At 36.7% G+C, this 16,763-nt stretch overlaps 1 protein-coding gene across 2 annotated transcripts in view; it reads right to left on the bottom strand.

Moving 5' to 3' along the window:
• Window positions 1–4,575: 4,575 nt before the first annotated feature.
• Window positions 4,576–16,763, bottom strand: part of LOC144959352 (sodium- and chloride-dependent glycine transporter 1-like) — a 22,713-nt gene continuing 10,525 nt past the window's right edge. Inside the window, exons 7-14 of one of the 2 annotated variants that reach the window (XM_078891927.1) lie at window positions 16,641–16,763; window positions 14,457–14,560; window positions 13,830–13,954; window positions 12,557–12,669; window positions 10,972–11,212; window positions 8,201–8,301; window positions 6,350–6,490; window positions 4,576–5,197 (exon numbers count right to left, since the gene is read on the bottom strand). The exon at window positions 16,641–16,763 is cut by the window's right edge and continues 12 nt beyond it. In XM_078891927.1, the coding sequence (XP_078748053.1) occupies window positions 5,018–5,197; window positions 6,350–6,490; window positions 8,201–8,301; window positions 10,972–11,212; window positions 12,557–12,669; window positions 13,830–13,954; window positions 14,457–14,560; window positions 16,641–16,763 (1,128 nt within the window). In that variant the 3' untranslated portion in view covers window positions 4,576–5,017. Of the gene's footprint in view, window positions 5,198–6,349; window positions 6,491–6,739; window positions 6,948–8,200; window positions 8,302–10,971; window positions 11,213–12,556; window positions 12,670–13,829; window positions 13,955–14,456; window positions 14,561–16,640 lie in introns of those variants that run through there. The other variant, XM_078891929.1, reaches the window with a different exon arrangement.

Genomic DNA, 16,763 nt, shown 5'->3' on the forward strand with positions numbered 1-16,763 from the left:
GTCAAATCATTCGAATCTCTCTCTCTCTCTCTCTCTCTCTCTCTCTCTCTCTCTCTCTCTCTCTCTCTCTCTCTCTGTATCTATCTATCTATCTATCTCTCTCTCTCTGTCTCTCTCTCTCTCTCTCTCTCTCTCTCTCTCTCTCTCTCAATATATAATGTTGTGCTCACTAAAACGTGATAAAAGAGGCAACAAAGAGGGTAAAGATTTTTTAAACTCTATTATTATCTCCATGTCGGAATTGTCTGTCTTACACTGAAATCAGGGGCGGTTGGTCACATTGTATTTAAGGCGGCACAAATCCGAAATACAGAATCAAATTTTATTGGTCTAGTTAATTTAACTTAATTTGACCTACTTTGTATGTGTGTGTGTATGTGTGTGTGTGTGTGTGTGTGTGGAGGGCGGTATTGCAATTGTTTGCATATGTGCGTGTATTTGTGTGTGCGTGTATGTGTGTGTGTGTGTGTTAGAATATTAACGAGACATACTCACAAAAGAGCATCAATTATCTTGGACAAAACTTGTCTGTTAACTTTCACCTGTTCATTATAACGACTCACAGACGCAGCATGTCCTGTTTCCAACTGATTTCTTATATCTACAACGTTGAAAAGTTTATATTTAACAGCATCTGTGACATGGCTATTTGATTCAGAATGTTTCTTCAGTGCCTGAGAGATGTGCGCAATATCACTGAATCCTCCTGTTGTCCGTTATAGCATACATCACCAAAAATCAAGCAATAAAAACAATGAAGCGTTTTACGGCTTTCACTGGCAGTAAGCCATTCAACATTTTAAAAATAATCATTATTAAATCGGCGCTGTCTCCTCGGAGTGTTAGAAACTAAGTTAAAAATCACTGGTTTGTGTGGCCCTAAATCTTTCACCACTATTTTCTCTTGAGGGGATAAGTGTCGGAATTGATTATCAATTAAAAAATCAACATGATTCATGACTGGTTACAAATTACAGAAATAACTTTTTAAAATAAAATGATTCAAGATAAAAACAGGTATGTTTCATAAACAATGACAACAGCGATAATACATTTTCTCTGAATACTAACGGTATGACACACAACTTTAGAATAATAGAATTCAAAAATCCACATTTAATTCCAAACGCAAAGCACTTAACTTCACACACAATCAGCGACATCTTTATAATTAAGATATGAAGTGAGTTTTATTCTCTATTGTCTTCTGGCACTTTTCTACTCACTTCATATCTTGTTGTTACCAACATAAGTGCCTGCTCCACTCACTTTTCTGAATTAAAAATTCACCCCATACACCGGAGCATACTCAATGTCTCAATCGTTTCTATGTTATATGTTTGTGATGAGAATATTGGCTATTAAGCTTAACTGCTGGTCAAAATTATTTCGCGATGGTGGTGAGCGAATCGGCGATCTCGGGAAGTGGGTGAGAGAGGGATCTAGAGATGACTTTGGGTTTGAAACGAATATTTTTTGTGTTCGTGGATAGCTCACACGGTGGAGCCACGCTCTCACCTGCCAGGCGGAGTTGTCGTACCAATAAGGTCGCAGGTTCAAACCCCACCACCGCCGCGAAAAAAAAAATTTTATTCTCTATTGTCTTCTGGCACTTTTCTACTCACTTCATATCTTGTTGTTACCAACATAAGTGCCTGCTCCACTCACTTTTCTGAATTAAAAATTCACCCCATACACCGGAGCATACTCAATGTCTCAATCGTTTCTATGTTATATGTTTGTGATGAGAATATTGGCTATTAAGCTTAACTGCTGGTCAAAATTATTTCGCGATGGTGGTGAGCGAATCGGCGATCTCGGGAAGTGGGTGAGAGAGGGATCTAGAGATGACTTTGGGTTTGAAACGAATATTTTTTGTGTTCGTGGATAGCTCACACGGTGGAGCCACGCTCTCACCTGCCAGGCGGAGTTGTCGTACCAATAAGGTCGCAGGTTCAAACCCCACCACCGCCGCGAAAAAATTTTTATTCTCTATTGTCTTCTGGCACTTTTCTACTCACTTCATATCTTGTTGTTATCAACATAAGTGCCTGCTCCACTCACTTTTCTGAATTAAAAATTCACCTAATTATTTTAGCAGTGAAAGACAATAGTTAGTTGGGGAGGGAGGGTGGAGGGAGATTGGGGAGTGGTAACTAGTAACTAACTTTCTTCAAGGTACAACGGAGTATAGGATAAGGACAGGATGGCCAAACGAAGACTGGCTCATATAAACAAAAAAAAACGTCCCCACCACACCACACCCTCCGCTCATTGTCACCCCGCGCAGGCAACGGGGGAAAGATGAAACGTGCCGATTTGACGCTACCTTCGCGGAGCGACGCACGAGTCATCAAATATTAAATTCAAAACAAAAAGCAGTATGTGCTAAATTTTTAATTTTATCAAAATTTTAAAATTGAAGTTTTTTGTTTGGCTGACATGTTAATCTACGGAAAATATAGGGCGGCACAAAATAACTTCGCTCTATTGACCGACCGCCAGTGACTGAAATCGACTGTCTTGATTGTTAACAGTAACAGGCGTAGACTGTAAGACTATAGATAGTATGTAGATGACGTCACTCAGGCCTTTGTTATTGTTTTTGCCATCCGCGTTTGTGAGTTGTTCTCACTAAACTGTATTAACCAAACTATGAAAGTTCATGGTTACACAGAGTTTGTGTGTTGGTACGTTATACTTCCGGATGGCAATGTTGTGAACTCCTTGGCCAAGCGCATTCTATCTATATAACATAACGATGGCTACGGTTTAACACGTGACCAAAAGTCGAGGACAACTCTAGTTAGCCACGTCGAAGTAGGAGTAGGATATAATATAATATTTCAATTATTTCTCTTGAACCGGAACACTCTATCAGTTATCATTACTTGACCAGACGTTCGTCTATTCCTATTACCGTGGCCTACATTGCGTCCTTTCAAACACCATCTCATTGGTTCTCTCATGACGAGATAAAAATCACTCGCCTTCGTCGGTCTGCAGCTTAATGTGTCCTCAGGAATGCCACAATTACTGATAATATTATAACCAGTTGATAGGAGTTTTTGGACAAGAAGTTAAATCTGTTGAATTACCCATTTGAGACGCCATGGTTTGTGAGTGTATGTACGAGTATATTGATTTGCGTACACTTGTAGGAAAGTGTTCTGTATTCTTTTTTTTTTATCAAACTAACAATGTACCACTTGTATTCTCTAGATCCTCAAAAACCGAAAATGTGAAGAGAATACGAATCATCCGACCAGGTTTTCCTGCGTCGCTACAAAATAACTGTATGCAAAACATTTTTTCACTTTTATTTCGAGAAGTGGGGACTGCCTGAAGTCGGGGAAGGTGAAGATAACAATATTGTGAACATTGACTTTGGAATACAAGAGTACAAACGCTGGACGTTTCGGGCGTAAACCCGCCGTCAGCAAACTTATATTCTCCTCATTTGTTCTCCTCAGTAACCCATTTTGATTTGACACGACGTAATCCAAGCAGTTCTATATCAATGCCTGGTTTAGGGCTACACCACACCGAAGATTGACTACGACGACCCGGCTCTGCCGTCCTCTGCTGTCTTCCGGATAAAGACGTCGAGCACGTACACAATACTAAGAATAAAGAGACGAACCGCTTGACCTACCGATAACAAGCACTCGACGTCTTCTACTGTTTTTTTTTCTCGAGCTTGGCGTGGGTAGGTCTAACGGCCCTTCTCTTTATTCTTAGTATTTTGTCCGTGCCCGACGTATTTAGTCGGAAGACGGCAGAGGACGGCAGTGCGGGTCGTCGGATTCATTCTCCGATGTGGGTTAGCCCTAAGGGTGGTGAGGTGGTTTAGTAGCTTGTAGTACAACACTCTCCTTCGGACCTGTAGTTCCCTGGTCCGTCCCACTCTGGGCGGCGAAAAGATGGGAACTTTCAAAAGGCTCTTTATTTAAATTCTCACCGCACTCATGTGTAAAATGGGTACCTTACCGGTAACAGCGGTCGAAGAAAAAAATGTAATAGCGCCCACAGGTGTTATGTTCTGACCTAAGCGTTAAGTGTTGCTGTTAGCTTGGGACCCCTCGTACCTATAGCGCTTTAAGTACATCGGTGGATATTGTGCTCTATAATAGCTCATAAAAATGTTTTACCAATCTCCTGTCAATTTTGATCTCTGACGCCCCTGAGTAGTAGTAGTAGTAGTAGTAGTAGTAGTAGTAGTAGTAGTAGTAGTAGTAGTAGTAGTAGTAGTAGTAGTAGTAGTAGTAGTAGTAGTAGTAGTAGTAGTAGTAGTAGTAGTAGTAGTAGCAATAGTAGTGGTAGTAGTAGTAATATATATATATAAATATATATATATATATATATATATATATATATATATATATATATATATATATATATATATATATATTTATATATATATATATATATATATATATATATATATATATATATATATATATATGAAAGAAAGGTTACATTTATTCAATACTCATCCAGTCGTCAAATATTCAGAGACAGAAAATCGAGGTTTCTGAAGTTTACAACAACAACAAAATTCATCTCGTTATAGAATTATAGAAGCCATGTATTTTTTACTCAATTTTTTATATGTTATTTTCGACAAATAAATCCAAATATCATTTTAAACCCGACACAGTCGTTTTTTTCAGATGGTTGGTCACAAGTAAAGGCTGTTAAAAATAACTATAATCACTAATTTGTGCCGCTATGATCACCAAAAGAAAGTGAACAATGAATTATGTTCAGTGATACAATTAAGTACATGGCCGTGAACAGTGTTGTCTCTGTCCGAAAAAAAATTGTAATATCGCCTAACAGGCGTCATGTCACGCCCTACATGTTAAGTGTTGCTGTTGGCTAGGGACCCATTGTAAAGCGCTTTGAGCACGTTTGGTGGATATTGCGCTATATAAAAGCTCAAATTTAAAGTATATGATACAAATTCTTATATCAAATAATAACGAAAAATGTTTTGAGTAGTAAGGTCTATGCCTTAGTAATGAACTGCATATCCATTATTGTAATGAATTTCTTCGCGTTTGTTTACAAAGGTAGCCAAGGCAACAGTTTCACATCCGGTTTGAAGCTCGGGTTGTGCCACTGCTGTCGTCGTTGTTTGGTTTTTATTTCCCTGAAATCTCCGTTGTAACCAGTAGTCTTGTGGTGACATCGCCTGGAATGTACGAGAATGTACGAGAATATTGATGATGGTAATGATGATGATGGTGATGGTGATGATGGTGATAGTGATGATGTTCGTGGTGATGATGATGATGATGATGATGATGATGATGATGATGATGATGATGATGATGGTGGTGGCGTGGTGGCGATGATGATGATGATGATGATGATGATGATGATGATGAGGAGGAGGAGGAGGAGGAGGAGGATGATGATGATGATGATGATGATGATGATGATGATGATGATGATGATGATGATGATGATGATGATGATGATGATGATCAGGCAAACTCAGTATACTACGTGTCGTCTTTCAATAACTCGAAACAGGAATGACATTTGTGTACCGCATGACTACTTAGTAAATAATATAAGAAAACAAGTATATCTTTGCATCCTTGGAAATTCTCGAAATAAATTATGGCACTTATTTTAATGCCAATGTGTCAAAATAAAAGCACCCAAATATATAGATAAAATTAACACAACGCTTGGTCTGCGTGGCTATGTGGTCTTGTGGTATAACACTCGCTTTCTGATCAGAAGGTCCTGGGTTCGAGTCTCGCTCGCTGAATAGATGAGTTCAAGGAAAAGACTCTTTGCTCACATTCTCTCATCGTATTCAGGTGTAAAATGAGTACCTGGCCGTCAGCAACGTTGTCTATGTTGGAAAAAAATGTAATATCGCCTCATGCATGATGTCTCGTTCTACATGTAAGATGTTGCTGTTGGTCAGGGCCCCTTGTAAAGCGTTTTGAGCACATTAAGTGGATATTGCGCTATAAAAGAAAAGCTCACGTATTTTTTCTAATTTTCGAAGAAAATACATTCTTACCTATTTTGAGACATTTATTATTTTATAATAGAAATATCCTATAGGCATCCACACGAGTGTAGACACGACGTTTCGGTTAATGACCTTCGACATAACATCCATTCTTACATATTTCAAGACTTGTCTATCATACAAAAATATCATATAGAGACCTGCATGAGTGTAAAAAAATAAACAACCTTTTGTTAAATGATTTTTGACTCAATATCTATTTAAACTTTCTCATGACAAGAGTAGAGTGGACATGTTCATAAACTATGTAAACGTTTCGGTATAGTCCTTCGACTAAACATCCAGTCTTACCTTTTTCAGGGCGTGTCTACCATAGTAGAAAAATCCTATAGGGATCCACATGAGGGTAAAAATGACTATGAGATAGTAGAGCAAACCTTTCCAGGCTGGTTGGAAATTATCCATATCGTAGGCTTTGAACACAATCACACCCTGTACAATGATGATGATATACACAAAACAGTCAAAAAAGCTAACAACCATCAATATTCCAAACTACATCAGTAATTCAAAAATAAAACCAAAAAAAAAAAAATAACAGATTCTCCACCGGGCTTCATCACATTCAACAAATTCCATCAGTCATTCACATTCACAAACAAAATATACAAATACAGTTTTTTTTCTCAAATAATACACACATGGAACAAAATAACACATGACATAATAGGCACCGAACAACCCCACATCATCTCAGCGCATTTTCCACATACACAAGAATAATGTAAATGTTGCTGCTCGAAGCACGAAAAAAATAAATAAATAAATAATATGACATTGAATGTAAGGGATCCACGTGAGTGTTAAAAATGACGATGAGATAGTAGAGCAAACCTTTCCAGGCTGGTTGGAAATTATCCATATCGTAGGCTTTGAACACAATCACACCCTGTACAATGATGATGATATACAAAACAAATTAACTCTTTCCTTACCAATCATTCCCAGTATTTTCCCAAAATGGCAGGCTTACCCAGCAGAAAACTTGATTTTTAAAGCTCAAACAAGCTCTCTACAAAACAACTTTATGTTCTTATTAATTAAACAAAGATCATTCTTCAAAGTTTGTGATGTACACACTTAATCTGGAATTTTTAAAATGTATATTGTGTCGTAACAAATGTGACGATTTTGGTCCAGGTGGTAAGGAGAGGGTTAAAAGTTTAGTGCGGCTATGTGGTCTTTTGGGATGACACTCCCTTTCGGATCGTAAGGTCCTGGGTTCGAGCCTCGCTCGGAGCATAGTTGAGTCCTTAGAAAAGGCTCTTTACTCACATTCTCTCTGTAAAATAAGTACCTGGCCGTTAACCGCGTTGTCTCTGTTGGGAAAAAAATTGCGCGCGTACATCCTTTTCACAAAATAGTCAAAAGCAAACAACCATAAATATTCCAAACTACATCAGAGATTCAAAAATAAAACAAAAATAACAGATTCTCCACCGGGCTTCATCACATTCAACAAATTCCATCAGTCATTCACATTCACAAACAAAATATACAAATACAGTTTTTCTTCTCAACTAATACACACATGGAACAAAATAACACATGACATAATAGGCACCGAACAACCCCACATCATCTCAGCGCATTTTCCACATACACAAGAATAATGTAAATGTTGCTGCTCGAAGCTCGAAGAAATAATAGTGGTTTATTCATATATCTTAACAACGCCACTACCACATTATCTCATTCATTTGTAGTGTTTCATTCACCCTGTTTGTTGATAAAGGGAAAACCCGAAACGTCCATTTTATCTGTTTTCCTAATTAATTTGAAGCTTACATTCAATTTCACATTGTTATTTATCATAACGTATAGCATTGGTTTCCTGTTCATGAGCAAAGCACGTTGTACAAATTACCCCACCTAACAAAGATGGTGATGGGTATTGATTTGGAGCCTCTTATAAAGTGTTATTGCTCGAACAAAAAGGTCAAGTTTGTTTGTTTTGTTTTGTTTGTTTTTTTTGTTTTTTTTTTTTTGTGTGGTTTTTTGTGTTTGTTTTTTGGGGATCTTTTGTGTTGTTTTTGTTGGGGTTTTTTTTTTTTTTTTTGTTTTTTGTTTGTTGTTGGATTGTTTGTTTGTTTTTTGTTTTTTTTTTTGTTGCTGTTTTTTTTTTTTTTTTATTGAACTCACCAGCATTAAGGTTGGAGCCAGAACAGTCCAGGTGATGGTGAAATATTTGAATGGACTGTAACCCACCATAGTTTTGATGTCCTCTGAAAAGTTTTTGTACCCTGTGATAAGGAACAAAAGAAAGTGTATACAAAGACTATCATAGGATTGTGTGCACAAACAGTCATGCAATTTATTGAAAGGCGCATGAGAGGGAGGGAAAGATAGATAGATAGATAGATAGATAGATAGATAGATAGATAGATAGATAGATAGATAGATAGATAGATAGATAGATAGATAGATAGATAGATAGATAGATAGATAGATAGATAGAAATATAGATAGAAAGTTAGATTAATAGATAGATAGATAGATAGATAGATAGATAGATAGATAGATAGATAGATAGATAGATAGATAGATAGATAGATAGATAGATAGATAGATAGATAAATAGATAGATAAATAGATAGATAGATAGATAGATAGATAGATAGATAGATAGATAGATAGATAGATAGATAGATAGATAGATAGATAGATAGATAGATAGATAGATAGATAGATAGATAGATAGATAGATAGATGGATGGATCGATCGATAATATATCTATCTATAGATAGAAAGAAAAATAGGTTTGAACTAGATAGATAGAAAGACAGACTAGACTGTATATATAATATATATCATATTTCTCTATTTGCATATCTATATTAGATAGGTGTATATTTAGATAGATGATTACATATAATATAGATACGCAAATAGAGAAATATGATATATATTATATCAGTCAGCTCCTTTGGAAAAAAGAATATTCCCTTAAGAATACCGAACCGCCATTGTTAAGCCTCTCTTAAAAAGCCAAGGGCTCGATGCGAATAAAAGTTACAGATCGATTTCCAACTTACGTATATTTCAAAGTTACTGAAAAAAAGTTGTTCAACAATTAACTAAACACCTAGCATATCACGGACTCCAAGAGCCTCTTCAATCAGCGTACAGAAAATTGCACAAAACTGAAACAGCCCTCTTGAGGGTTGCTTCTGATTTAGCAAAAGTCATTGATAATGTCAGGTTTTGGTTTTATTATACTTCTCTGTTTTTATCTGATTTTTACCTCTTTAACTATATTTTCCTAAATATAGGGTATGGAGAAGTGCCAAATGAGAACAGAGAATAAAAATATCACAATCACAGTTTAAGAGAGAAATTCTGAACCCAACTAACACGGCATCCTGTGCCTAGCTGAGAGAGAGAGAGAGAGAGAGAGAGAGAGAGACAGAGAGAGAGAGGGGGAGAGACAGAGAGAGACAGAGAGGGAGAGACAGAGAGAGAGAGAGGGAGAGACAGACAGAGAGAGAGAGAGAGAGAGAGAGAGAGAGAGAGAGAGAGAGAGAGAGAGATCAGTGAGCTGTCGCACTAGCCACTGAGGCAGCAAGTGATATATTTATAAGCTAAGCTTAAATTCAATTTTAAGTTTCAGGTTTCACGAAACCGTTTAAAGACTATTGGTCATATTGCGGGTCTTTTTTATTTTGATATCTCATTTTTTGGCATCTGGGTAGTCGTGTGCGGCTATGCGGTCTTGTGGTACGGCTCTCGCTTTCGGATCGGCAGGTCCTGGGTTCGAGACTCGCTCAGCGCATAGTTGAGTCATTAGGAAAGGCTCTGTCCGAAAAAAAAATTGTAATATCGCCTAACAGGCGTCACGTCTCGTTCTTTATGCTACGTGTTGCCTTTGATCAGGGACCCTTTGTAAAGCGCTTTGAGCACGTTTAGTGGATATCGCGCTACATAAAAGCTCAAGTTTTGTTGTTTTTTGGGGGGGTTTTCTATTGTGTCAATCACTGTAACATATAATCATCTTTCCTCACCATAGATGTGTGCAATGACTATAATCTCATAATATAGGTGTGTGCAATGACTATAATCTCATAATATTTCCTCACCATAGGTGTGTGCAATGACTATAATCTCATATTTCCTCATCATAGGTGTGTGCAATGACTATAATCTCATATTTCCTCACCATAGATGTGTGCAATGACCATAATCTCATATTTCCTCATCATAGATATGTGCAATGATTATAATCTCATAATATTTCCTCACCAAAGGTGTGTGCAATGACTATAATCTCATATTTCCTCACCATAGATGTGTGCAATGACTATAATCTCATAATATTTCCTCACCATAGATGTGTGCAATGACTATAATCTCATATTTCCTCACCATAGATGTGTGCAATGACTATAATCTCATAATATTTCCTCACCATAGATGTGTACAATGACTATAATCTCATATTTCCTCACCATAGATATGTGCAATGATTATAATCTCATAATATTTCCTCACCATAGATGTGTGCAATGACTATAATCTCCTATTTCCTCACCATAGATATGTGCAATGATTATAATCTCATAATATTTCCTCACCATAGATGTGCGAAATGACTATAATAATCTCATAATATTTCCTCACCATAGATGTGTGCAATGACTACAATCTCATAATATTTCCTCACCATAGATATGTGCAATGATGTTAATCTCATATTTCCTTACCATAGATGTGTGCAATGACTATAATCTCATAATATTTCCTCACCATAGATGTGTGCAATGACTACAATCTCATAATATTTCCTCACCATAGATATGTGCAATGATGTTAATCTCATATTTCCTTACCATAGAAGTACGCAATGTCTATAATCTCATAATATTTCCTCACCATAGAAGTGCTCAATGTCTATAATCTCATAATATTTCCTCACCATAGATGTGTGCAATGACTATAATCTCCATGAATCCGATGATGAGTTCAGGGAAGCCCACAATAGCTACGTCCACTAAATTCAGAAGATACTGACCACCCTGAGTACACAAGGGTATCCCAAGGACGAAGGCCAGCAGGCAGACTGATAGCCTCATAGCCACTTCCCTCCATCTGCGGTCCTTGAAGATCCACTGGAATTCGTCAAGTATAGACGTCATGACGGTCTCACCGATAGAAAACTGTAGGAAATGAAAATATGCGTGTGTGCGTGTGTGTATAATATATATATAATATATATATATATATATATATATATATATAATATATATATATATATATATATATATATATATATATATATATATATATATATATATATCCTTTCTTTTTTAAAAATATAGCATTGTGGAGAACATTGTGCTTATTTGAGTCAATAAAAAAAAATTATACCGCGCCCATCTCTACTGAAAGATTTGAAAATTAGAAATGTATTTTTTCCAGATAGGTAAACATATAACTTGATTTCCTTTTATAATTTAAAGTCAGTATGAAAGTTCGTTGAGTCACACAGATATCATAAGATACTTACCCACGTATGGAGGAAGGGGCGGGGGGGGGGGAGGTGATTTAACAAAAAAAAATCATTGCCGAAAGGGAGCTAAGTAGGAAAATGAATAGCACTCCTCCACTTCACCATTGCATAACCTAACACAATAATGGGCATGATCTATATTCCCTTTCCATGTGCTCGAGGTCATTGGTCACATTGCACAGCGTGCTCAAAATGACCCACATAGGGAAAAGTATTCAAAGCTTATGAAATATCTTACATCGCGATTCGTCATTTTGTTCAGCTTGACGCATGGGCATATTTTATCCAACTTTCATAAACAAAGCAGTGTGTTTACAATTGTTAAGAAATATCGATGGACCTCAACAAATCATGTGATTGATGACTTGGTTGGACGAAAACATGAATATAGATCGCTCCGATTGATATGCAATTTGCCAGCTGTACCAGAACACATTCTTTATGTATTTGGTGGCAAAGCGTGTGGTCATTTCGATAGGGAATTGGATTCAGTAGTCTGATGTCACGCCGCCCGGTAACAACGGCCATCTTGGTTCTAAACAAAGAAAATCATTACTTTTTATTCTTCAAGCTGGCTAGAACTTTTCATATGTCTTGTGACCAGAATGTGTAAAAGTCACAACATGGTCAAATTTATGGGGTTTTTCCTCTGGATACGCTTTTATGCTCGCCGAGGAAATATTTCATACGGTCGTCCGCCATTGTTCCGATAGTTTAGAGCCAGTATTACTAAGTTACCATGCGTCATTAGGAAGGAAGTGACGTTACGACTGTTGAATCCTATTATCCATTGGTGACAAATTCCTATTTTTTTGTCTCAAATTCCTATTTTTTCTGACTGTCTGATTCCACTTTTGGACTGTAAACGGTTGGCAGGTCAGAATTAATAATAACCCTACAGGTTGTCTGTCTAAAAGCTGTAACAAAGAGCTGAGTGACGTCAACGTCACACATTCAAAACAAAGAAGACATGAGTAAAGCGGCCACTCACCTGTGTGCTGAATCCCAGTAGTGATAGCATGAAGAAGAAGAGGATGGCCCAAAGGCTTGACACTGGCATAGCACCAATCGCCTCGGGATAGACCACAAAAACCAGACCGGGTCCTTTGGGAATTAAAAATGTTGAAGTTTAAAACAAAAATAGTCACTTTTCTTCTGCCCATCCATTGCGAGTCTTCCAGTAAGCCTAATGAGGATGATCTATATTACCTTTCCATGTTCTCGAGGTCAGTGATCACATTGCAAAATGTGCTCAAAATGACCCACATAGTGAAAATTGTTCACAGTTTGAGAAATATCCAACGTCACAATGTGTCATTTTGCCCAGTATGTTTACAACTTTTATAAACAAAGCAGCGTATTTACATAATGTATTGAGCAATGTCCAATCGTTGTACAGCAACGAATCATGCGAGCGATGACGAGGTTGCACGAAAATATGACTTTGGATCGCTCTCATTTGATGATTGTTGTTGTTATTGTTGTTGTGTGTTTGTGTGTGTGTGTGTGTGTTTGTATGTGTGTGTGTCGTTCAATCCAATGTGTTATAGAGGGAAAGATAGATAGATTAGATAAATAGAGAGAGAGAGAGAGAGAGAGAGAGAGAGAGAGAGAGAGAGAGAGAGAGAGGAGCGAGCGATAAATGTCAGTACCACATTACGTTTCGATAGTATGCGCTTGGTAAAGAAGCTCACAACATTGCGATCCGGAGATATAACGGACCAACACACAAAACTATGTGTAACCATAATTATTGTTTATAGTTTGGCTAATACAGTTTAGTGAGAATTACTCATAAACATGGATGGCAAAAAAAAATAACAAGGACCCGAGTGACGTCAACTTCGTTCTATCTATAATAATGATAATAATAATGATAATAATAATAATAATAATAATAATAATAATAATAATAATAATAATAATAATAATGATGATGATGATGATGATGATAGTAATAATAATAATGATAGTAATAATAATAATGATAGTAATAATAAAATAATAATAATTATTATTATTATTATTATAATACTAATATAATAATAATAATAATAATAATAATAATAATAATAATAATAATAATAATAATAAATAATAATAATAATAATAATAAATAATAATGATAATAATGATAATGATGATGATGATGATGATGATGATGATGATGATGATGATGATGATGATGATGATGATGATGATGATAACCAAAGCCAATGATAACGACATGGCACGAAACCAAACCCAAACCGATGGTAACACACCTTGGTCAGTGACATTAGCGACAGGAACACCCTTGAGTTCAGCCATGTAGCCCAGTGTACAGAACACCACAAACCCAGCAAAGAAACTGGTCAGGCAGTTTATTATGGGGACTGCAAATGAATCTCTGGAGTAGAAATGAATGTGGCATGCTTACAATATAAGGTGGTGCCAGAATCAGAGGAAAATGACTTAAAACATGCTATATTTATAGAAACAAAAGAAGAAGAAAAAGTAAAGAAAAGACTTACTCAAATAAGTAAGAGGCGGTATAGAGACGATTTCTCAGTTTTATTTTGTTTTAATATAATGTAATGCATTTTTAAGAGATGGGGTGGTGCCAGGCACCAAATCAACCAATATAGCCACGCCCCTGGAAATGAAACACGTTGATTTCAATGTTGCAATGGATAATTTTAATAAACAAAAATGAATATAACAGCTTCAAAGAAGAACAAAATACCAAACAGGAAACGTTTCGGGCTCAAAACCCTTCTTCAAACAACACCAAAAAACAACAAAAACATAAATGCATTACTAAAAAAAACAGTAAATCGCCTTGGGCAAGTTTAGTGGATATTGCACTATATAAAAGCCATTTTGTTGGGGTTTTTTTACATTTGGATTACCTTATTATGTTGTTATCGAATTTGTTATAACTGGACATCGCTATGAGGCATCCTTGACAGCTACCTAAAGAAAAGAATATCTGTGTGGCTGCATCACTCCAAACCTGAAATATGATAAACGATAATGATTGTGTGGCTATGTGGTCTAGTGGTATGACACTCGCTTTCGGGTCGAAAGGTCCTGGGTTCGAGCCTCGCTCGGCAGGTAGTTGTGTCCTTTACTCACATTCTCTAACCGTGTAAAATGAGTACCTACCTGGCCGTTAACAGCGTTGTCTCTGTCCGAAAAAAATTGTAAAATTGTCTAACAGGCCTCATTTCCCGACCGAAATGTTATAAGTTGCTGATGCCATGGGCCCCTTGTAAAGCGCTTTGAGCACATTTAGTGCACTATGTAAAAATTTCATTTTTTAATATTTTTAAAAATTTATAATGATAATCCGCCAATCTGTACATCTTAATTTATAGGCGAATTTCTTATTAATTACATTTGTTACAACACTTCGTTTCTTTTTTTTTTATGATTTTATATTGTGTATTGATTCTATGCATCAATATTAATGCTATCTTGTATTGGAATACGCGTGCACAGTGTGGGAATCTTATCAGCAAGGTCACATCAAGAAAATCGAACAAGTTCAAAGGACAGCTTTGAGGTTTGTCACCAACAGTTACTTGCGCGAACCAGGATGCGTTACTGGAGGCCCTGAAACTGTTGCGATGGAAAACACTGGAAAGTAGGCGGAAAGAAAAACGCCTCCAACTGCTATCTACACAGAACAGTACATTCCAACAAAACAGTCGTAACTCTACCGCAGTATTTCACAAAACAACACTGTACATCCACAAGAAATTATCATAGCAGTAAGTTCACAACCCCAACACACAGAACCAACAAATACAAAAACAGTTACTTCCCAAGAACAATCAAGGAATGGAACTCTCTCCCACCAGAAATCCTAGACATTACCAACAACAACAAACTTGGTCAACGATTAAACATTTATCTTTCAACTCAATAACACAATAATGGAGAAAGTCACCACATAATTGTATAAAATCTGCAGTGATGGGCAATCCGCCTTTTGCAGATAAAGACTTTGAACTTGAACTTGAACTAAGCGTTTTTAAAACTCACAAAATCCGCCCGCGGATATAAGGTACCAACACACCAAACTACCAACTCGTATGTGTAACCTAAAACGTTTATAGTCTGATTAATACAATTTATTGACAACTGCTCATAAAATTGGCTGGCTAAAAACAATAACAAAAAGCTGAGTGACATCACTTTTGTTTCTTCAGTAAACAACAAACTTAGTGACCAATCACCTTGAGACTGGGCTTTTTCACGAATTCATTCAAACTCCCCGAGTGTGAAGTGAAATGCAGTCTTCTTATCTTGTATAGATAGAACGAAGATGACGTCACTCTAGTCTTTGTTATTGTTTTTTGCCATCCACCTTTATGAGTAGTTCTCACTAAACTGTATTAACCAGACTATAAAAGTTCATGGTTACACAGAGTTTTGTGTGTTGGTCCGTTATAGATAGAATGCGCTTGGCCAAGGAGTTCACAACATTGCCATCCGGAAGTATAACGGTCCAACACACAAACTCTGTGTAACCATGAACTTTTATAGTCTGGTTAATACAGTTTCGTAAGAACAACTCACAAACGCGGATGGCAAAAACAATAACAAAGGCCTTAGTGACGTCATCTGCATACTATCTATACTATATTCCAAGAAAACGCGCTACTATATAAATTGTTATATCTATAAATTATTTGACATATACATAATATAGCGAGAGACCTTACATTAACACAGAATACTTTCTGAAGACTTTCTGAACATGCGGCTATGTGTTCTAGTGGTATGACTCTCGCTTTCGGATCGGAAGGTCCTGGGTTCGAGCCTCGCGCTCGGCGCATAGTTGAGTCCTTGAAAAAGACTCTTAACTCACATTCTCTTACCGTACTCAGGTGTAAATGAGTACCTAACAGCGTTATCTTTGTCCGAAAAAGTGTAATATCGCCTAACAGACGTCATGTCCCGTCCTACATGTTATATGTTGCTGTTGACCAGGGATCCCTTGTAAAGAGCTTTGAGCACATCTAGTGGATATTGCGCTATATAAAGCTCAATTATTTCTTTTTTATTATTATTTTTTAAATACTTACAGATGCCTTAGTGAGGTGTTCCCAATTAGGTTTCAAATAATACGCTACACCAAGACTTGCTCCATCCAACATGGCTACTCGTACCAGGATGATGGTAAGAAGAATGTAAGGAAAGGTGGCCGT

This window comes from Berghia stephanieae, chromosome 13 (genome assembly GCF_034508935.2).
Source record: "Berghia stephanieae isolate SIO BIC M18660-M18661 chromosome 13, UCSD_Bste_1.3, whole genome shotgun sequence".
NCBI classification, from domain to species: domain Eukaryota; kingdom Metazoa; phylum Mollusca; class Gastropoda; order Nudibranchia; family Aeolidiidae; genus Berghia; species Berghia stephanieae.